The sequence below is a fragment of the Pan troglodytes genome, chromosome 13, assembly GCF_028858775.2.
Source record: "Pan troglodytes isolate AG18354 chromosome 13, NHGRI_mPanTro3-v2.0_pri, whole genome shotgun sequence".
NCBI classification, from domain to species: Eukaryota; Metazoa; Chordata; class Mammalia; order Primates; family Hominidae; genus Pan; species Pan troglodytes.
The window spans coordinates 124,947,029-124,963,709 of NC_072411.2; the positions used below are offsets into that span (position 1 = coordinate 124,947,029).

The 16,681-nt window shown below is 42.4% G+C and overlaps 1 protein-coding gene, 1 non-coding gene and 1 pseudogene across 2 annotated transcripts in view; 1 reads left to right on the plus strand and 2 right to left on the minus strand.

The window, feature by feature from the left end:
- The window catches only part of MOGAT1 (monoacylglycerol O-acyltransferase 1), a 41,472-nt gene extending 25,476 nt beyond the window's left edge, over positions 1-15,996 (plus strand). Inside the window, exon 6 of the mRNA XM_526044.6 lies at positions 12,690-15,996. Within this exon, the coding sequence (XP_526044.3) occupies positions 12,690-12,844 (155 nt within the window). The 3' untranslated portion in view covers positions 12,845-15,996. The remainder of the gene's footprint in view (positions 1-12,689) is intronic.
- LOC112208512 (small nucleolar RNA U13) lies at positions 803-907 on the minus strand. Its single transcript, XR_002942989.1, has one exon. It is a non-coding gene; the product is annotated as a small nucleolar RNA U13 (small nucleolar RNA).
- Positions 1,558-2,961, minus strand: LOC104005401 (C-type lectin domain family 1 member A-like; annotated as a pseudogene).
- Positions 15,997-16,681: the final 685 nt, after the last annotated feature.

Sequence of the window (16,681 nt, forward strand, 5' to 3'; positions counted from 1 at the left end):
TCCCTCAGATTGGAAGAGGATTGGAGAGCTAAAATGAGAATGTGCTGAGCCAGGCACTAATAGCAGAATTACTAAAACTATAAACATATTATGAAGCTGGAAGTAATATGTTCACCACGGATAGCCCATTAAGTAAAATTCAAATATAGTCAAATATTGTTTTAGGTCTGTTTTGCTAGGCTAGGATTTTACTACCATCAGTTTATAAGTGCTTTACATTTAATATGCAATCACATGACATTATTTTTTCCCACAGTAATTATGTTTATTATTATTAAATCTTAAGTATCTGAAAGGTATAAATGTGGGTCAAATGGAAGAAAATAGGAACTGAAATAAAACTATTGCAGACGCACATGAAGAGTGACTTTTTTTCTGGTTTTCAATCTCTCTGAAGGGAATATTGAGGAGAGTAATTCTGATATGGAACTGAGTTGGGGATATATTTCTTTCCTGGGAGAAATTCCTGTGGAAGGGAGACAATTATCAGAATCTTTTTTTTTTTTGAGATGGAGTTGCACTCTTGTCACCCAGGCCGGAGTGCAATGGCATGATCTGCAACCTCCGCCTCCTGGGTTCAAGCAATTCTCCTGCCTCAGCCTCCCAAGTAGCTGGGATTACAGGCATGCACCACCACACTCAGCTAATTTTTTGTATTTTTAGTAGAGACAGGGTCTCACTATGTTGGCCAGGCTGGTCTCGAACTCCCGACCTCAGGTGATCCATCCGCCTCAGCCTCCCAAAGTGCTGGGATTACAGGCGTGAGCCACCGCCTGTACAGAATCTTTTTTTTTTTCCTTCAGGTCAGATGGGTAATGTGCCGATGTTGTAACAAGGTTCAGAGGGTGGCACATTTCACATGTGCCCGTGAGCACCCAATCCTCACGCTCATGAACTACAGAAGGACCGAATTATCAGACTCTTAATGGACACAGGAACATATGTTTATAAGACATTGAGATTCTTATGACAAGAGACATCCCTGTAGGGAAGCAGGTCATAGACATAGCAGATGGGGTTTTTAGTGAGAGACTGGAAAATGAATAGCATGAACTGAAATAAAATAAGGATTCCTTGTGCATTTGGTGGTACAATCTGGGGAGTGATTGCTAACTTCTCATGGACTAGTTGACCGTCAGGACAAAAGATGTTACTTCCATGTATTTCCTCTACTTCAAAAAGTTTCTCAATCCCCCAAGTGTAAGGGTGACATGGAAACAGGGAGGTGACATTAGATGTTGAGAAGAAAAAAAGCTAAATGTTATCTCTAAGCCAAGAAGGTAGACAACATTATAGATTTCTGAGGCTGGTTGGTGGCATATAAACAGGACTTCTTGTGACTGGTAAATATGTGTATGGACCCTATCTCGGAAATGCTGGTGATCCTGAACAGGAAACATGAGATCCCATCTTGTACTAGTCAGAGAGATAGTCTTTCCTGCTTATGTTCCATTTCCCAGTGTCTCAAGTAGCCCTTGCACTGGCCTCACTCTCCTACTCTGTTGTTGGTAGTCGCAGCTGGGGAGTCAATCACCTTCACCTAATGGTTCAGGGAGGCTAATGGAGGGTCTCTGGCTTCACCATTGCCACCCTCCTCTCACACACATACCACCTCAACTCTCAGCAGTTCTTTGAGAAAGCCTTTCCATTGAGGATGGTCACACAGCCTCTGCTTCTTAGGGTAGTGCCATCTATTATAATATCAAAGAGTTCAGAAGAGTAAGGAGTTCCATCCTTCCATAGCCAGGCCTTGCCATTGCCCGGGTGGAAGAGCCCTGTCCGATAAGAGTAGAAAAACTCAGAGTAGCTTTGAGACACAGCAAACTCCAGCATTTCTTGTGTGTTTATCTTTGGATGGTAGAGTTCTTAGCAATGCAGATATATTTACATTTTTGCCAACTTTCACTGTATTTTTTTTTTTTTTTTTGAGACGGAGTGTCACTCTGTCGCCAGGCTGGAGTGCAGTGGCACGATCTCTGCTCACTGCAACCTCGGCCTCCCAGGTTCAAGCAATTCTCCTGCCTCAGGCTCCCAAGTAGCTGGGACTACAGGCATGCACTACCACGCCCAGCTAATTTTTGTATTTTTAGTGCAGACGGGGTTTCATCATGTTGGCCAGAATGGTCTCGATCTCTTGACCTCGTGATCTGCCTGCCTCAGCCTCCCAAAGTACTGGGATTACAGGCATGAGCCACCGCCCCCGGCCAACTTTTGCTATCTTTATAGAACTGGTAGCATTTGTCCCCATACACCTATTTTTCTGGACATAGGTTGCACCTGTGTACTCCAGCTTTGTTGCAGAGCTCATGACAGAGTTTTTCAGCCACATGCTTCAGACTTTCTGCAAACTTCATGTTCTGGGCTGGAGGAGATTTGACCTGTTGGGAGATATTTCTTTTTTTTTTTTTTTTTTTTTTGAGACGGAGTCTCACTATGTCACCCAGGCTGGAGTGCAGTGGCGCAATCTCTGCTCACTGCAAGCTCTGCCTCCTGGATTCAGGCCATTCTCCTGCCTCAGCCTCTTGAGTAGCTGCGACTACAGCTGCCCGCCACCATGCCCGGCTACTTTGTTTTGTATTTTTAGTAAAGACGGAGCTTCACTGTGTTAGCCAGGATGGTATTGATCTCCTGACCTTGTGATCCGCCCATCTCAGCCTCCCAAAGTGCTGGGATTACAGGCGTGAGCCACCGCGCCCAGCTTCTGTTGGGAGATATTTCTTAATATTTCTTCCTTTTACGAGATGGTGTCTTGCTGAGTATTCGAGAGCTGGTATTAACTGAAAAACTGGAGCAGAAATGGATTTCACATGACATTATTCTTAAATGCTGTTTAATTAATACAATGGAATGTTAACAGACTTGATCAGTTAGGGTAATGGGAATTTTGAGATAAATTTAAGTTTGCAATGGTATTGTTCAAGATAAGCTGGTTACTTTTTTGGCATAACATTCATTAACCATTTTTGATCTCTTACATGCAAAGTACTATTGTTAGCTTTGGGGACGATATAAAGGAAATTGTAAGGCATGATATTAGGAACTAAAAGTTTAATGAAATGTAACCATATGCTCACATGAAATAAGCTGTTGATGCTGAAAGCAAGCATAGTCTGTAGGCTTAAATGATTGCACTTGTCACCTGGTTAAGCTTTTTTACTTTTTAAATGGTTTGCCATTTGATATCGCCCAGTTATACCTCTACTGACAAATAATCATCAGTCAAGGGTTGAATGGAATTACTGAATCTGAATTAGTTGTCAAGACTGGAAAACTGCAACTGTATTAACTTGTTTTCACTCATACTTGTCCAATGTGCTTCTCTTAAACATTCAGAAAGGGGGAAATTGCTTCAGTCCCTCCCTCTACTTACCCTGCAAACAGTTACAATGATTAGTAGTCTGTATCATCCTCAATATCCCGTTGTTGTTTCAAACATTTAAAAACTCAAGCTAAGAATATGTTTTGTATATGTTTCATAAAGACTGACCTGCTATGATCTTAAGGTATAAGAATGGGAGTCCATAATGTAGAGCATCTCGATTTGTGTGAACTAGACCCTCAAGACTGTATTTAAAGACTTTTATTTACTTGAAAAAACACAAGTGGAGGATAGAACATTTACAATTCCATAAAAAAAGTAAAGCCATGTGTCAATCAAATGCCACAGAGAATAAAACACAATATAAGGCTGAAACAGTGATGTAAATGACTGTGTTCATTTCTATTTTAAATCATGCACTTGAAATGCAGTGTGGCTTCATTGCTGACTCCCTGACGTGAATTCTCCCTGTCCTACCCCAGGAAGGATTCAGGCAACATCTCAGAGCGGCAAGTTATTTTGCGGTCCCTCTGCTCCCTCTCCTACTTTATTAACTTAAGTAAGCGCTACCTTACGTCATAAGATAAACATCAACTCACTCAGTATTAGTTGGATTCATCCCAAATCATCACCTTAGCTAAATCCTCTCACAGGTGTCCAGAGAAGCCTGGATTCTCCATCCTTTAATAGTTTCCCATGGCTGGCCGCGGTGGCTCACGCCTGTAATCCCAGCTAGTTGGGAGGAAGAGGCATGAGAATCACTTGAACCTGGGAGGTAGAGGTTGAAGTGAGCGGAGATCGTGCCACTGCACTCCAGCCTGGGTGACAGAGTGAGACTGTCTCGAAAGAAAGAGAGAAAAAGAGAGAGAGAGGAGGAGAGAGAGAGAGAGAGAGAGAGATAAAAGGAATTAAAGAGGGAAAGGAAAGGAAAAGAGGAAGGAAGGAAAGAGAAAGAAAGAAAGAGAGAGAGAGAAAAAGAAAGAAAGAAAGAAAGAGAGGAGAGAAAGGAAGGAAGGAAGGAAAAAGAAAGAGAAAGAAAGAAAGAGAGTGGGGAGGGATGGAAGGAAGGAAGGGAAAAGAAAGAAAGAGAAAGAGAGAGAAGAAAGAAAAAAGAAAGAAAGAAAAAGAAAGAAAGAAAGAAAAAGAAAGAAAGAAAGGGAGGGAGGGAGGAAGGGAGGAAGGGAGAGAAGAAAGGAAGGAAGGCGGGAAGGAAAGAGAAAGAAGAAAGAGAGAGAGATAAAGAGAAAAGAGGGGTGGGCATGGGAGGGGAGGGAAAAGGAGGGGGTTCTTTCCATCCATAGGCGTGCCCTGATGGCTTGTGGCTGATGCTCCAGCGCTGGCCACATAGAGATTGATCTTGGCATTAAGAGGCATTTATTATGCAGCAGCTGGATGTACAGAAGGAAGTGGTATGGGTTTGAGGTCTGACTCTGAGCGACTTTGAATGTTTCATTTATCTTCTCTGAACCTCAGAGTTTACAACTATGAAAGAAGAGACCGTTAAAATTATTCTGTCTTCTCACAGGGATATTATGGGGATTAAATGTCATGATACATGGGAAGGCAGTCTAGACTCCAGGTGCTAGGCAAATGCAGGTTGGTAAATGGAGTAAAGGCCTCCTGCCTAGCTTGTTGAGAGCTTTCAAATGTGTTTCTAGTTCCCTGTGTAAGTAACTTGCCAAAATGTTAATCTGAATCAAATCATGAGGAAATAATCAGACAAATCCAGATTGTGGGACATTGTACAGAACAACTGGCCTGGACTCTTTAAAAATATCAGTGTCATAAGAGACAAGAGGGAGGGGGTCCTCAGAGACATACAACACAACAGCTGTTGTAGATTGATGGGAAAACAACTATGAACGATATTGAGGTGATTGATAAAGTTTGAATTTGGATTAAGTACAAAATAATATTGTAAAGATGTTACATTTCTTGAGTATAATAATGGTGTTGTTATATAGGACATTGTTCTTGTTTTTAAGTAATACTGCAGAAATATTTAGGGATGATTCACATGATTGAATCATTGATGTCCACAACTTACTTTCAAATGGCCCCACAAAAATAGAAATAATAATGCACATGTATATACACACATATGTGTGCACACGTGCACAAAATGCTAGAAATTGCTGCATCTAGATGGGGGTAGGCAAGTGCTTATTGTATTCCTTCTGAAGGTTTGACTTTTTTTTTCAATAAAAAAGATAGGTAAGGGAATGCATTTTATTTAAATAAAACTAGTTTGAAACCACATGAGGACAAAAGTAATCCACTGTGTTTCAAGTCACTTTTATATTCTGATGGGAAAAAAGCAGACTGAATCTGGGAGGTGGAGGTTGCAGTCACTCCAGCCATGCACTCCAGCCTGGGCAACAGAACAAGACTTTGTCTCAAAAAAAAAAAAAACCACAAAAAACAAACAAACAAACTAAAAACTGACTAAGTAAGGGATTTCGTAAAATATTTTTAAAAAAATAAAGAAAGGGAAACTTAATTTTTCATTGTAAAATTAAAGAGATTAAAGGAAATAAGGGCACAAACATGGTGTTGTAGGGGAGGCAAAACTTTACCTCTAGCCTCTTAGGGTCACTGGCTGGGCCTGAGAATGAAGTTGACATCAACCAACAGGAGAAAAGCATGCAGATTTTTGCAAGTATGTGGGAACCCCCATAAGAAAATGAAGACCCAGAGAAGGGCAAGGGCTGAGTTTATATATGAGGTTGAACAAAGAAAGGCAATTGTGGAAAAATAGCTGAAGTAAATGGGGAGACTAAAGGAAGATAAGAGTTATTTTAATAAGGTCTGAACAGATTTCTCTTGGCGTGTCTCCACATCTCTGGTGATAACGTTCCTTCCTTCCTACTATAGGGAGGGCATATTCTGCAGAGGAATTTTGTTTCCTGCTTTCAGGAAGAAAAGGGGAGGTTAGAGTGCCCTTCTTGTACGTGAGGGTTTTTTTGTTTGTTTGTTTTGTTTTTTGTTTGTTTGTTTGTTTTTAGGGCCTTTAGCTCAAAATAATCTCTGTGCCAAAGTGGCATATTTTAGGGTGGCATATTCTTCCACCTTTCAGTACCCAGGACAACATATCAAGTGCTCAATGAATGTTCATGAGTGAGTGTGTCTGTGTGTGGACCTATACATACTCACATGTACACATGCTGACATTGGGCATCTTTTGAGCCTCCACCATAAGCCACGGGTGAGCCCTGATTTGCGTTCCGGCTTCATCTGACACCCAGGTTCCTGCTCCTTTTAACCCTTGTTGGCCACACAGCCTCTGCCTGTTTTTTCTCTAATATACAGCTATGTAGCATCTTGGAGAGTAATTCCTGCATGAGACTATTAGAACAATCAACTCTACAGAATCTTTACAATTACAGAATAGTAAAACAAAGATTTTTTTTTTCTTTTTTTGCTATGAATAATCTACTGGTTGCCTCCACGAGAAAAAAAATAATGCCCACTTCTAAATGCTTTTCCAGCTGTGTATACCACAAGCCCACAAAGCTCCCTCATCTTAGGTACAGCATAGCACCGTAGAAACTGAAGCAAGATAGCTGTGTAAGGCAATACATGCATAACTAATCTTGAATTGTTGGATGGAATTGGAAAATGGAGCAGTTGAGCATACCAGCTATAAAAAGCAGTGAAACATAAACAAAAGCTATGATTCCTGACTCTGTCACAAGTAGGCGTTGGCAGCTTTTTTTCCAGGGCAAGGAATTCTATTTCTAAGAGCAGCCTGATGCAGCTGAGTTTTTCCCCCTTTGTTTTGTAAAAAGGGAGTTTTGCAGAAGTTTCAACTTAGGCTTATGTTGAAAATGTTTTTTCTTCTCCTTAGTACTAAAAAGATGTTTCTGTGGAGAGAGAAAATTCTGGCCTTCTAGGGCTCTAGGGACCCTTTTAAGAGTATCCCGGCCGGGCGCGGTGGCTCACGCTTGTAATCCCAGCACTTTGGGAGGCTGAGGCGGGTAGATCACGAGGTCAGGAGATCGAGACCATCCTGGCTAACACGGTAAAACCCCGTCTCTACTAAAAATACAAAAAATTAGCCGGGCGTGGTGGTGGACGCCTGTAGTCCCAGCTACTCCGGAGGCTGAGGCAGGAGAGTGGCGTGAACCCGGGAGGCGGAGCTTGCAGTGAGCCGAGATCGCGCCACTGCACTCCAGCCTGGGTGACAAAGCGAGACTCCGTCTCCAGAAAAAAAAAAAGAGTATCCCAATTTGCAATAACTCACTATGGAACAATTCCAAGTAGATCTTTTTATTTGACCCTCACAACACTGGAGTTGGGTATGGCAGGGATGTTTATTATACTGGTTTCACAGATGAGGACCTTGAGCTCTCATGATAAGTAAGAGTAAAATGTGATGAAAGCTTATAATTCATCAGGTCTTTGATGCAGGCTGAGACCCCAAGTAATTGAATGTTGGGCCTAAGGGATTAGGGGTAGGTTATGATAGTGTTACAGGAGAGGGGTCCAGATTCATACCCCAAGAGAAGGCCCTTGGATCTCACACAAGAAAGAATTCAGGGCAAGTCCATAAAATGAAAGCAAGTTTATTAGGAAAGTAAAGGAATAAAAGAATGGCCACTCCGTAAACACAGCATGGTTTTTTTTTTTTTGGTTATTTCTTGCTTATATGCGAAACAAAGGGTGGATTACTTATGCTTCCCCTTTTTAGACCATAGAGGGTAACTTCCTGACGTTGCCATGGCATTTGTAAACTGTCATGGTACTAATGGGAGTGTAGCAGTGAGGATGACCAGAGGTCATACGTTGCCATCTTGGTTTTGGTGGGTTTTGGCCAACTTCTTTACTGCAACCTGTTTTATCAGCAAGGTCTTTGTGACTTGTATCTTGTGCCAACCTCCTATCTCATCCTATGACTTAGGATGCCTTAACCATCTGGGAATGCAGCCCAGTAGGTCTCAGCCTTATTTTACCCAGCCCCTATTCAAGGTGGAGTTGCACTGATTCCAGTGCCTCTGACAATAGGGCTAGGATTTGAAGCAAGCTAGGGGCCCTCAGAGCCAAGGCCCTGATCAGCTATTCTCTCCATCTGTCCTCCCTTTTGCAGAAGGTGAAGTGACTGTCTGAGAGCCAAGAGGGTGCATGGATATCTCAATGTCCTCATCTCTCTGTCTTTTGGCTGGAGCCCATTCCCTGAAGTTTTATATTTCTGACACCGTCATTCGGGTTTGTGGTGTTTTTCCATGGGCTGGCTAATTAATTAGCCTTCTTGTGCCCATTGTTCTCATTTGTAAAACAGGGACAATAATGGCTGTCTTGCTAGGTTTTTCCGGGGATTTGACTTAATAACATCTAGTAGACCCTCGATAAATAATAGCTTTATTTCCAGTATAGGCACAAGTTAGCTTCAGGGCAGCTATATTGGAACTGAACTCACAATAGCAGGTTGTTTTCCACTGCTAATAGGCTGGTAGCTTTCAACCTCATTTCCCTGAGATGGGCTTTTTTGAATTATTTAGTAAAGGTATGATTATGATCTGTGTTCTGTTGCTTCTGGCTTCATCCCTAAAATGCAATTGAGAAAGATTTCTTACTCTCTAATCCGGTTTGGGGTTAGTTTAAGAAGCAGGGGCAGGAATGCTGGGTTTAAGTCGTATTAATTTCCTGGGCTTTTTTGAGTGTAGTTTAGGAACTTTCAGCTCCTCACTTTTCCTATAACTAAGGCAAAGACAAGAAGATTATGTCTATCTCACAGTTTAAAGGGATAAGTCTTATGATTATAAATTCACTCTAGGCTGCGCGTGGTGGCTCACGCCTATAATCCCAGCACTTTGGGAGGCCGAGGCAGGCGGATAACCCAAGGTCAGGAGTTTCAGACCAGCCTGACCAACATGGCAAAACTCTGTCTCTACTAAAAACACAAAAATTAGCCTGGCATGGTGGTGCGTGCCTGTAATTCCAACTACTTGGGAGGCTGAGGCAGGAGAATTGCTTGAACCTGGGGGGTGGAGGTTGCAGTGAGCTGAGATCGTGCCACTTCACTCCAGCCTGGGAGAAAGAGCAAAACTCTGTCTAAAAAAAAAAAAAAAAAATTCATTCCATATGAGCATGCTTAAGCTCTCTGGAAGAACCATCTGAAATGTAGTAAAACAATTAATGAGAAAAGAACAGGATTGAAATTAGCTGTAGGATAGCTCAGAGGAAAGAAGACTCACTAATTCAGAATGTACGAGTACTAGCTAAAGTAAGCAGAGAAGAACACACTTCATCTTCTTAGACCACTGAGTCTTTTTACTGGTCCCTTACCCCTACCCTGAATAGTTACATTGACCTCTCTCACTGGAATAATTTCACTAAGAAAACAGAAGCTATTTTAACAAAGCCACAAATTTGCTAGTAGATTTATATGTAGATTTCTCCATATCTTCCTCAAACAACAAAAAAGCTCAGTGCTGGAAGAATGCTTCAAGATCTTGGAATTCTTTTATCCTATGCATGTGAAAATTAAGGCCAGAGAGGCTGGCTGTGGTGGCTCACGCCGACCTAGCACTTTGAGAGGCTGAGGCTGGTAGATCACTTGAAGCCAGAAGTTTGAAGCCAGCAAGGCCAACATAGTGAACCCTGTCTCTACTAAAAATACAAAAAAGTTGGCTGGGCGTGGTGGCACATGCCTGTAATCTCAGCTACTTGGGAGGCTGAGGCACAAGAATTGCTTGAATCCAGGAGGCGGAGGCTGCAGTGAGACGAGATCACACCATTACAGTCTAGCATGGTTGACAGAGCAAGACTCTGTTTCAGAAAGAAAGACAGACAGAAAGAAAAACAAGGAAGGAAGGAAGGAAGGGAGGGGAAAGAAAGAGAAAGAAAGAGAGAGAGAAAGAAGGAGGGAAGGAAGGCAGGAAAGGAGGGAGGAAGGAAGGAAGGAGAAAGAAAGAAAAAGAAAGAAAAAGAAAGAAAGAGAAAGAAAGAAAAGAAAAGAAAAGAGAAAGAGGGAGGGAAGGGAGGGGAGGGAGGGAAGGGAGGGGAGGGAGGGGAGGGAGGGAAGGGAGGGAAGGGAGGGAAGGAAGGGAAGGAAGGGAAGGAAGGGAAAGGGAAAGGGAAAGGAAATTAAGGCCAGAGAGAAAGTCACCTGCTCAGGGCACTTACTGGTGAGCTGGGACTAGACCCAGCCCAGCCTTGTGCTTTTTGTGCAACTCCCGCTCCCAGTTCCACCTCATCACTACGTTAGCCTCTGCTAGTCCATATTTCCAGCCACAATTGACAGTGAGATGGTTGTTTCCAGTTCTTTGTGTTGAGTTAAACAGGACTTATGTCTACTATGTATAAATGTGACATCCAAGCTATCAAAGAAAACCACATGAGCTTTTCAAGGCTATGTGTGGTTAAATTCTTAGCAATTTGAGAATATTAATGTTGCAGTAAGGATGTGTGTATGTATGTGTGTCCTCTGTGCCCCCTCAGCTCCCATACTGAAGTCATTTATCACTTCCTTCTCTGTGACTTAACATTTGTTCATATTTTGCTTAGCTAACCACCTACTCTTACTGACATGAATCAGAACCTCGTATGTGACATGGGATGACTCAGGATAGGACAAAGGTCGCTCTACTGTGGGTCCCATTCATTACCTAGAGCCCACCTGACCTCATGCCCAAGCTAATGAGGTCAGAGGCAGCAGTTTGCTGCCTCATTGAACTTCCTGCACATTTTCTTTTTGTTGTTGTTGTTTGTTTGCTTGTTTGTTTGTTTTGAGACGGAGTCTTGCTCTGTCCCCCAGGCTAAAGTGCAGTGGCGCAATCCGGTCTTACTGCAACCTCTGCCTCCTGGGTTCTAGAGGTTGTCCTGCCTCAGCCTCCCGGGTAGCTGGGATTACAGGTGCCCGCCACCACGTCCGGCTAATTTTTGTATTTTTAGTAGAGACGGTGTTTCGCCATGCTGGTCAGGCTAGTGTCGAACTCCTGACCTCAGGTGATCCACCCGCCTCAGCCCCCCAAAGTGTTGGGATTACAGGCGTGAGACACTGCGCCCGGCCATCCTGTGCATTTTCAACCCTTGGCATCAGTAGCAGCATCCGACCAGCAGGTGGCGCAGCGAGTGCAAGAGCCAAAACCATGGGAATTTTTGTATTTTCTAAAAATCAGAGACAAGTGAGATGTTATATAAATACCTTTTAAAATATGTATAGAAGTTGCCAGATTTGTTTTTAATTAGTGTATTTGGAAAAACACAAATGCATTCTCATTTGTAGAAAATTTATATAATACAGTTAGAGTGAAATTTCCCCATCCCTACTTCCTTACCAAAAAGGAACTTTTATGTTTCTCTCTCTTTCCGGACTTTTTTCCATGCACTAAAAACGTATAATACTTCTAGGAATATAAACATTTTTTCCAAAAATGGATCATACTGTATTATTTTACAAATTATTTTTCCACTTAATACATTTTAGACATCTGTGTGTATTTGTGTGTGTATGTGTACACATATTTATATTATTTCATTGTTTAAAAATTTCTGCCTAGGATTCTATTGAATGACTATTACATGGTTTATTTAACAGTTTCTCTATTGAGACGTTAGCTGTTTTTCAGTTACCCGCTATTACAAACAATGGAATCCACGTCATTTATGTGTATTTCTCTAATACAGATACTTAGCTGTGAAGATATGTATTTTTTAATTGTTTAGAAAGACACTCAAAAGAGGCAGACTGGGCCTGGCCAGTAGCTCACCCTTGTAATTCCAGCTTGAGGTCAGGAGTTCAAGACCAGCCTGGCCAACATGGCAAAACCTCGTCTCTACTGAAAATACAAAAAAAAAAAATTAGCCGGGCATGGTGGTGGGAGCCTGTAATCCCAGCTACTCAGTGGGAGGTTAAGGCAAGAGAATCGCTTGAACTCGGGAGGCGGAGTTCGCAGTGAGCTGAGACTGTGCCACTGCACTCCAGCCTGGGTGACAGAGTAAGACTCTGTCTCAAAAAGAAGAGTCAGACTAGAGGACTGCCACGTGACATGAGGATTCACAGTCAGTAATAATCAGGGCACTGTGGTCTGGCTGTCAACTGTTCCAGAGGGAGGAAGCTGGTGACGTGGACACACAGCTATGTCCACTCACCTCCCAGCTGCAGTCAGCACAGTAGCTCATTTGACTCAAAGTCAAAACCACCAGGGTCCCGACAATCCAGTGTCTGCTGAGGAGGAAAGTTCTTTATTTGTTATCAGATGGAGTGGTGTGACCACTGCAGGCAGCCAGTGAAATGAAACAAGGATTGGAGTGAGCAGGCTGGAGGGATTCTGATTGGCAGTTGTGTTCACAGCTGTGCATTAGGGGCGGCGGTCTGTGGTGGAGCGGTTTTAGTTCCTCACGTATGATGTATTCCCTGTTTTTGCAGTTGGCCGCCCGATCCCTGTTCGTCAGACTCTGAACCCGACCCAGGAGCAGATTGAGGAGTTACATCAGACCTATATGGAGGAACTTAGGAAATTGTTTGAGGAGCACAAAGGAAAGTATGGCATTCCAGAGCACGAGACTCTTGTTTTAAAATGACTTGACTATAAAAAAAAAATTTTAAATAAAAATAAATGACTTGGCTGTAATAAGGCATAAAGAAGGATAACAGACCATCCTATTGTGAGAATAAATATTTTAAAGACGTTTATTTTTTTTCTTTTGACTGTGGCATCAAATTTGCAACAGAAAAGTATTATTTATGGCGATGAATGTTGGTGTATCTGTGGTAAATAAAAACACAGATGACTGTAGGATAAGGTTGGAGATGACTATAAGACATCTAATAATTTTCCTTGCCTATGAAGGCAAAATCATTTTACAGGTTATGAACAAGTTTAGAATTATTCTTGTGCTCTGAAAAACAAAAGAAAGCTTCAAAAAGTAATTACACCCGGCCGGGCACAGTGGCTCACGCCTGTAATCCCAGCATTTTGGGAGGCCGAGACAGGTAGATCACTTGAGGTCAGGAGTTTGAGACCAGCCTGGCCAACATGGTGAAACCCCGTCTCTACTAAAAATACAAAAATTAGCTGGGCATTGTGGTGGGCACCTGTAATCCCGGCTACAAGGGAGGCTGAGGAAGGAGAATCACTTGAACCTGGGAGGTGGAGGTTGCAATGAGCCGGGATCGCACCATTGCACTCCAACCTGGGAGACAGAGTGAGACTCTGTCTCAAAACAATAATAATAATAATAATAATAATAATAATAATTAGACCCTCTTACTAAACATCACAATAACTTAAGGTGGTGTTTTCACAAAGTGTGACAACTGTTGTTCAGCACAGCCAGCCCATTTGGGAGACACTGTGTAAAATAGTTTGCCATATACAGCAAGAGGAAATATTTTTTTCTGCTTGAACATGACATTTGTTAGTGAATAAAGATACTTTTAATATTTAGATAGTTTGAGCCTTTGGTCATATCAACAACAAATTTTTAAACAAAAGTGCAGGATTTTTTGCCATTTTCAAAATGGGTTGAATCTGTCATACGAAAACTCATGTGGACAGGAGAATGGCTCCTCATTTCTCTATTCATGCTTAGAATCATGCTCCTTTGCTGTAGAGAGGGAAATCTATTCGGAAGATAGGCTTTTGCACATGATTCAGGACTAGAAATTCTGGAAATTCCATACCAGGAAATTCCAAAAAGTTTTCATGCTAAGAGAAATGGTTTTAATTTGCTTCCTGAATGGCCTTTTCATTATAAAATAATCTCTAAAAGAAAGTGCCGGCTGGGCGTGGTGGCTCATGCCTGTAATCTCAGCACTTTGGGAGGCTGAGGCGGGTGGATCACCTGAGGTCAGGAGTTCGAGACCAGCCTGACCAACATGGTGAAACCCCGTCTCTACTAAAAATACAAAAATTAGCCAGGTGTGGTGGCAGGCACCTGTAGTCCCAGCTACTCAGGAGGCCGAGACAGGAGAATTGCTTAAACCTGGGAGGCGGAGGTTGCGGTGAGCGGAGATTGCACCACTGCACTCCAGCCTGGGCGACAGGGTGAGAATCCATCTCAAGAAAAGAAAAAAGAAAGAAAGAAAGAAAGTGTCCTCCCTGGTGAGATACGTCCAGTTCACAGTTCGCCGGGCTTAGGACTCTTCTCTGACCCAGCATGAGCAGGGACCTTGTCCTTCCTGTTTACTGACATCCCCTCAGTGCCCAGGTCAGCTTATGGCGCTTAGTAGGCACAAAGTAAGTACTTGTTTGATGAATGCATTTATAGCTAAACATGCAAACAAACTTTTCCATTAAGCAGAGAATTTTTAAAGCTGTACCATAGGATGAGACCTGTTTTAAGGTAAGACCCACTTGCAGAAGGAGAATATTTGCTGTGTCTGATTGCTCTGAACCGGTAATCAACAATACCGTAAGCCAATTCACAGGGAGCAAGTCAGAAAGAGGTTTCTGATAATTAGTCACTAAGTGTTAAGTAACTAGTCATTCCACAAGAAGAATGTCTCGTTTCCAACCCATGTCCACTGCTAGATGTTTGCTTTTGTGCTTCCTCTTCTCCAGGTGTTCGTAGGCAACTTCAGGGAGCTGCCTCCCAACTTATTGGTAATATGCCTTCAGGCTTCCAATTTTTAAATATTCAGCTCTGGGCTAGAGGCTGGATTGGGGTTTAGTCACAGCAAAATACAGTCATGCTGGGTAATGCCTTAAGAAGGAGGGCATGTCACCTACAAAAAGCCTGAAACTTCTCAATTGCTCTACATGAAGTTTTTTGGGCCAGAATCCCTTTGGCTTCACCCTAGTTGAGCAATCCAGGGGTCCACTGACCTGTGGGCTTGAAATTACTTCAATTTTGGTCAAAGCAGGACCTTTAACTTATTTTTTAAAACCCATGAGTTGTATCCCCTTGGAGAAGTTTATTAAAAGCCCATGCCACGTCATCATTTGCAATTTCACAGAGGTATGCGTTTTAATCTCACACCTAGTAGTGAGGAGGCGAAGCTGACCACCCAACATCCGCTGGGTTATCCAGCAGGCAGTTAAAGCCCATGCTTGTAAATCGGAGGCATTAAAAAGTGAAAAAAGTTTGCTCGCATGAAATTATCTAGAATTTTGCCATTAAAAAGTCTAGACATAAGCAACTTTAATTTTGGCATACATAAAATGTTATTTTTCAGTACACATGGCAGAGGGTATGTAGGATGGGTTATCTCTTCACGTATTACAATCTCTAGAGGTCTTAATTTGGCCATGCCAGAAGTCTTTTTATGTATTCAAAGTATACCTGTAAGTTTCATATAGTCCAGTCCTGTAGATCGCTAATGAATTTTTTCATATGAATTTTTGCTACCAGACAAATGTTGGCCATATTCACTAGTATGGCTTGATGGAGATATCTTCCATTGTAAAGGTTCCCATCAACTAGGTAATTGCACATAAATTTTAAACAGTGGCCGGGTGCGGTGGCTTATGCCTACAATCCCGGCACTTTGGGAGGCCGAGGTGGGTGGATCACCTGAGGTCAGGAGTTCAAGACCAGCCTGGCGGGGTTTCAACATGGTGAAACCCCGTCTCTACTGAAAATACAAAAATTAGCCGGGCATGGTGGTGCGTGCCTGTAATCCCAGCTACTCAGGAGGCTGAGGCAGGAGAATCGCTTGAACCCAGGAGGCAGAGGTTGCAGTGAGGTGAGATTGCGCCACTGCACTCCAGCCTGGGTGACAAGAGTGAAACTCCATCTCAAAAAAAAAAAACAAAACTTTTTTTTTTAAACAGCAAAGCAAAACATTGATAATGCAAATAACCGTAGAACACTGTAAGAGAAACATTTCCTTGGGAAAATGTGCATGTATGCTGTTTGATTTGGACATTTTTCCCTGTGTTTCCATTGCACCCTGGGTGCAGCCTGAGTCATTGCTTTTGTCTTGCAGCTAGAAGCATATGAAATTGTTGATGACCAGCTACGTCTATCATGCTCACGATGAAGGTTGCAGCTTCAGTGCTTATGAAGGCCAGCCCAGTTTGATCTTTTCAAAGGGGAACAGTAAGTGATGCTAGATGTTTTGCTGCAAATCCCTTGCAACTACTATGAAAACATCAAAATGTGTATATGTTAGGGATGATGGGTGAACCTTTATTGTATGCGTAGGATTAAAAGTGACATCCCTGCTTTCGGTAGAATGTATGTTTCTATCATGGGAAACATGGAGGTGGAATCTGGTTATCATGTCCACACATCTGTAACTTTACGTCTCTTTCAAACTACCTCACTGATGCAGGCTACTAAAGTTTGTGATAAATATGAAAACAGTTTTGGGGTGCATTAGCTCATATTCTTTTCCTCTGACAAGAGACACCATTGGCAAGATTTGTTGATTGGTTGCTTTGTCAATAGCCCAAGATGGCTAGCTCTCATATT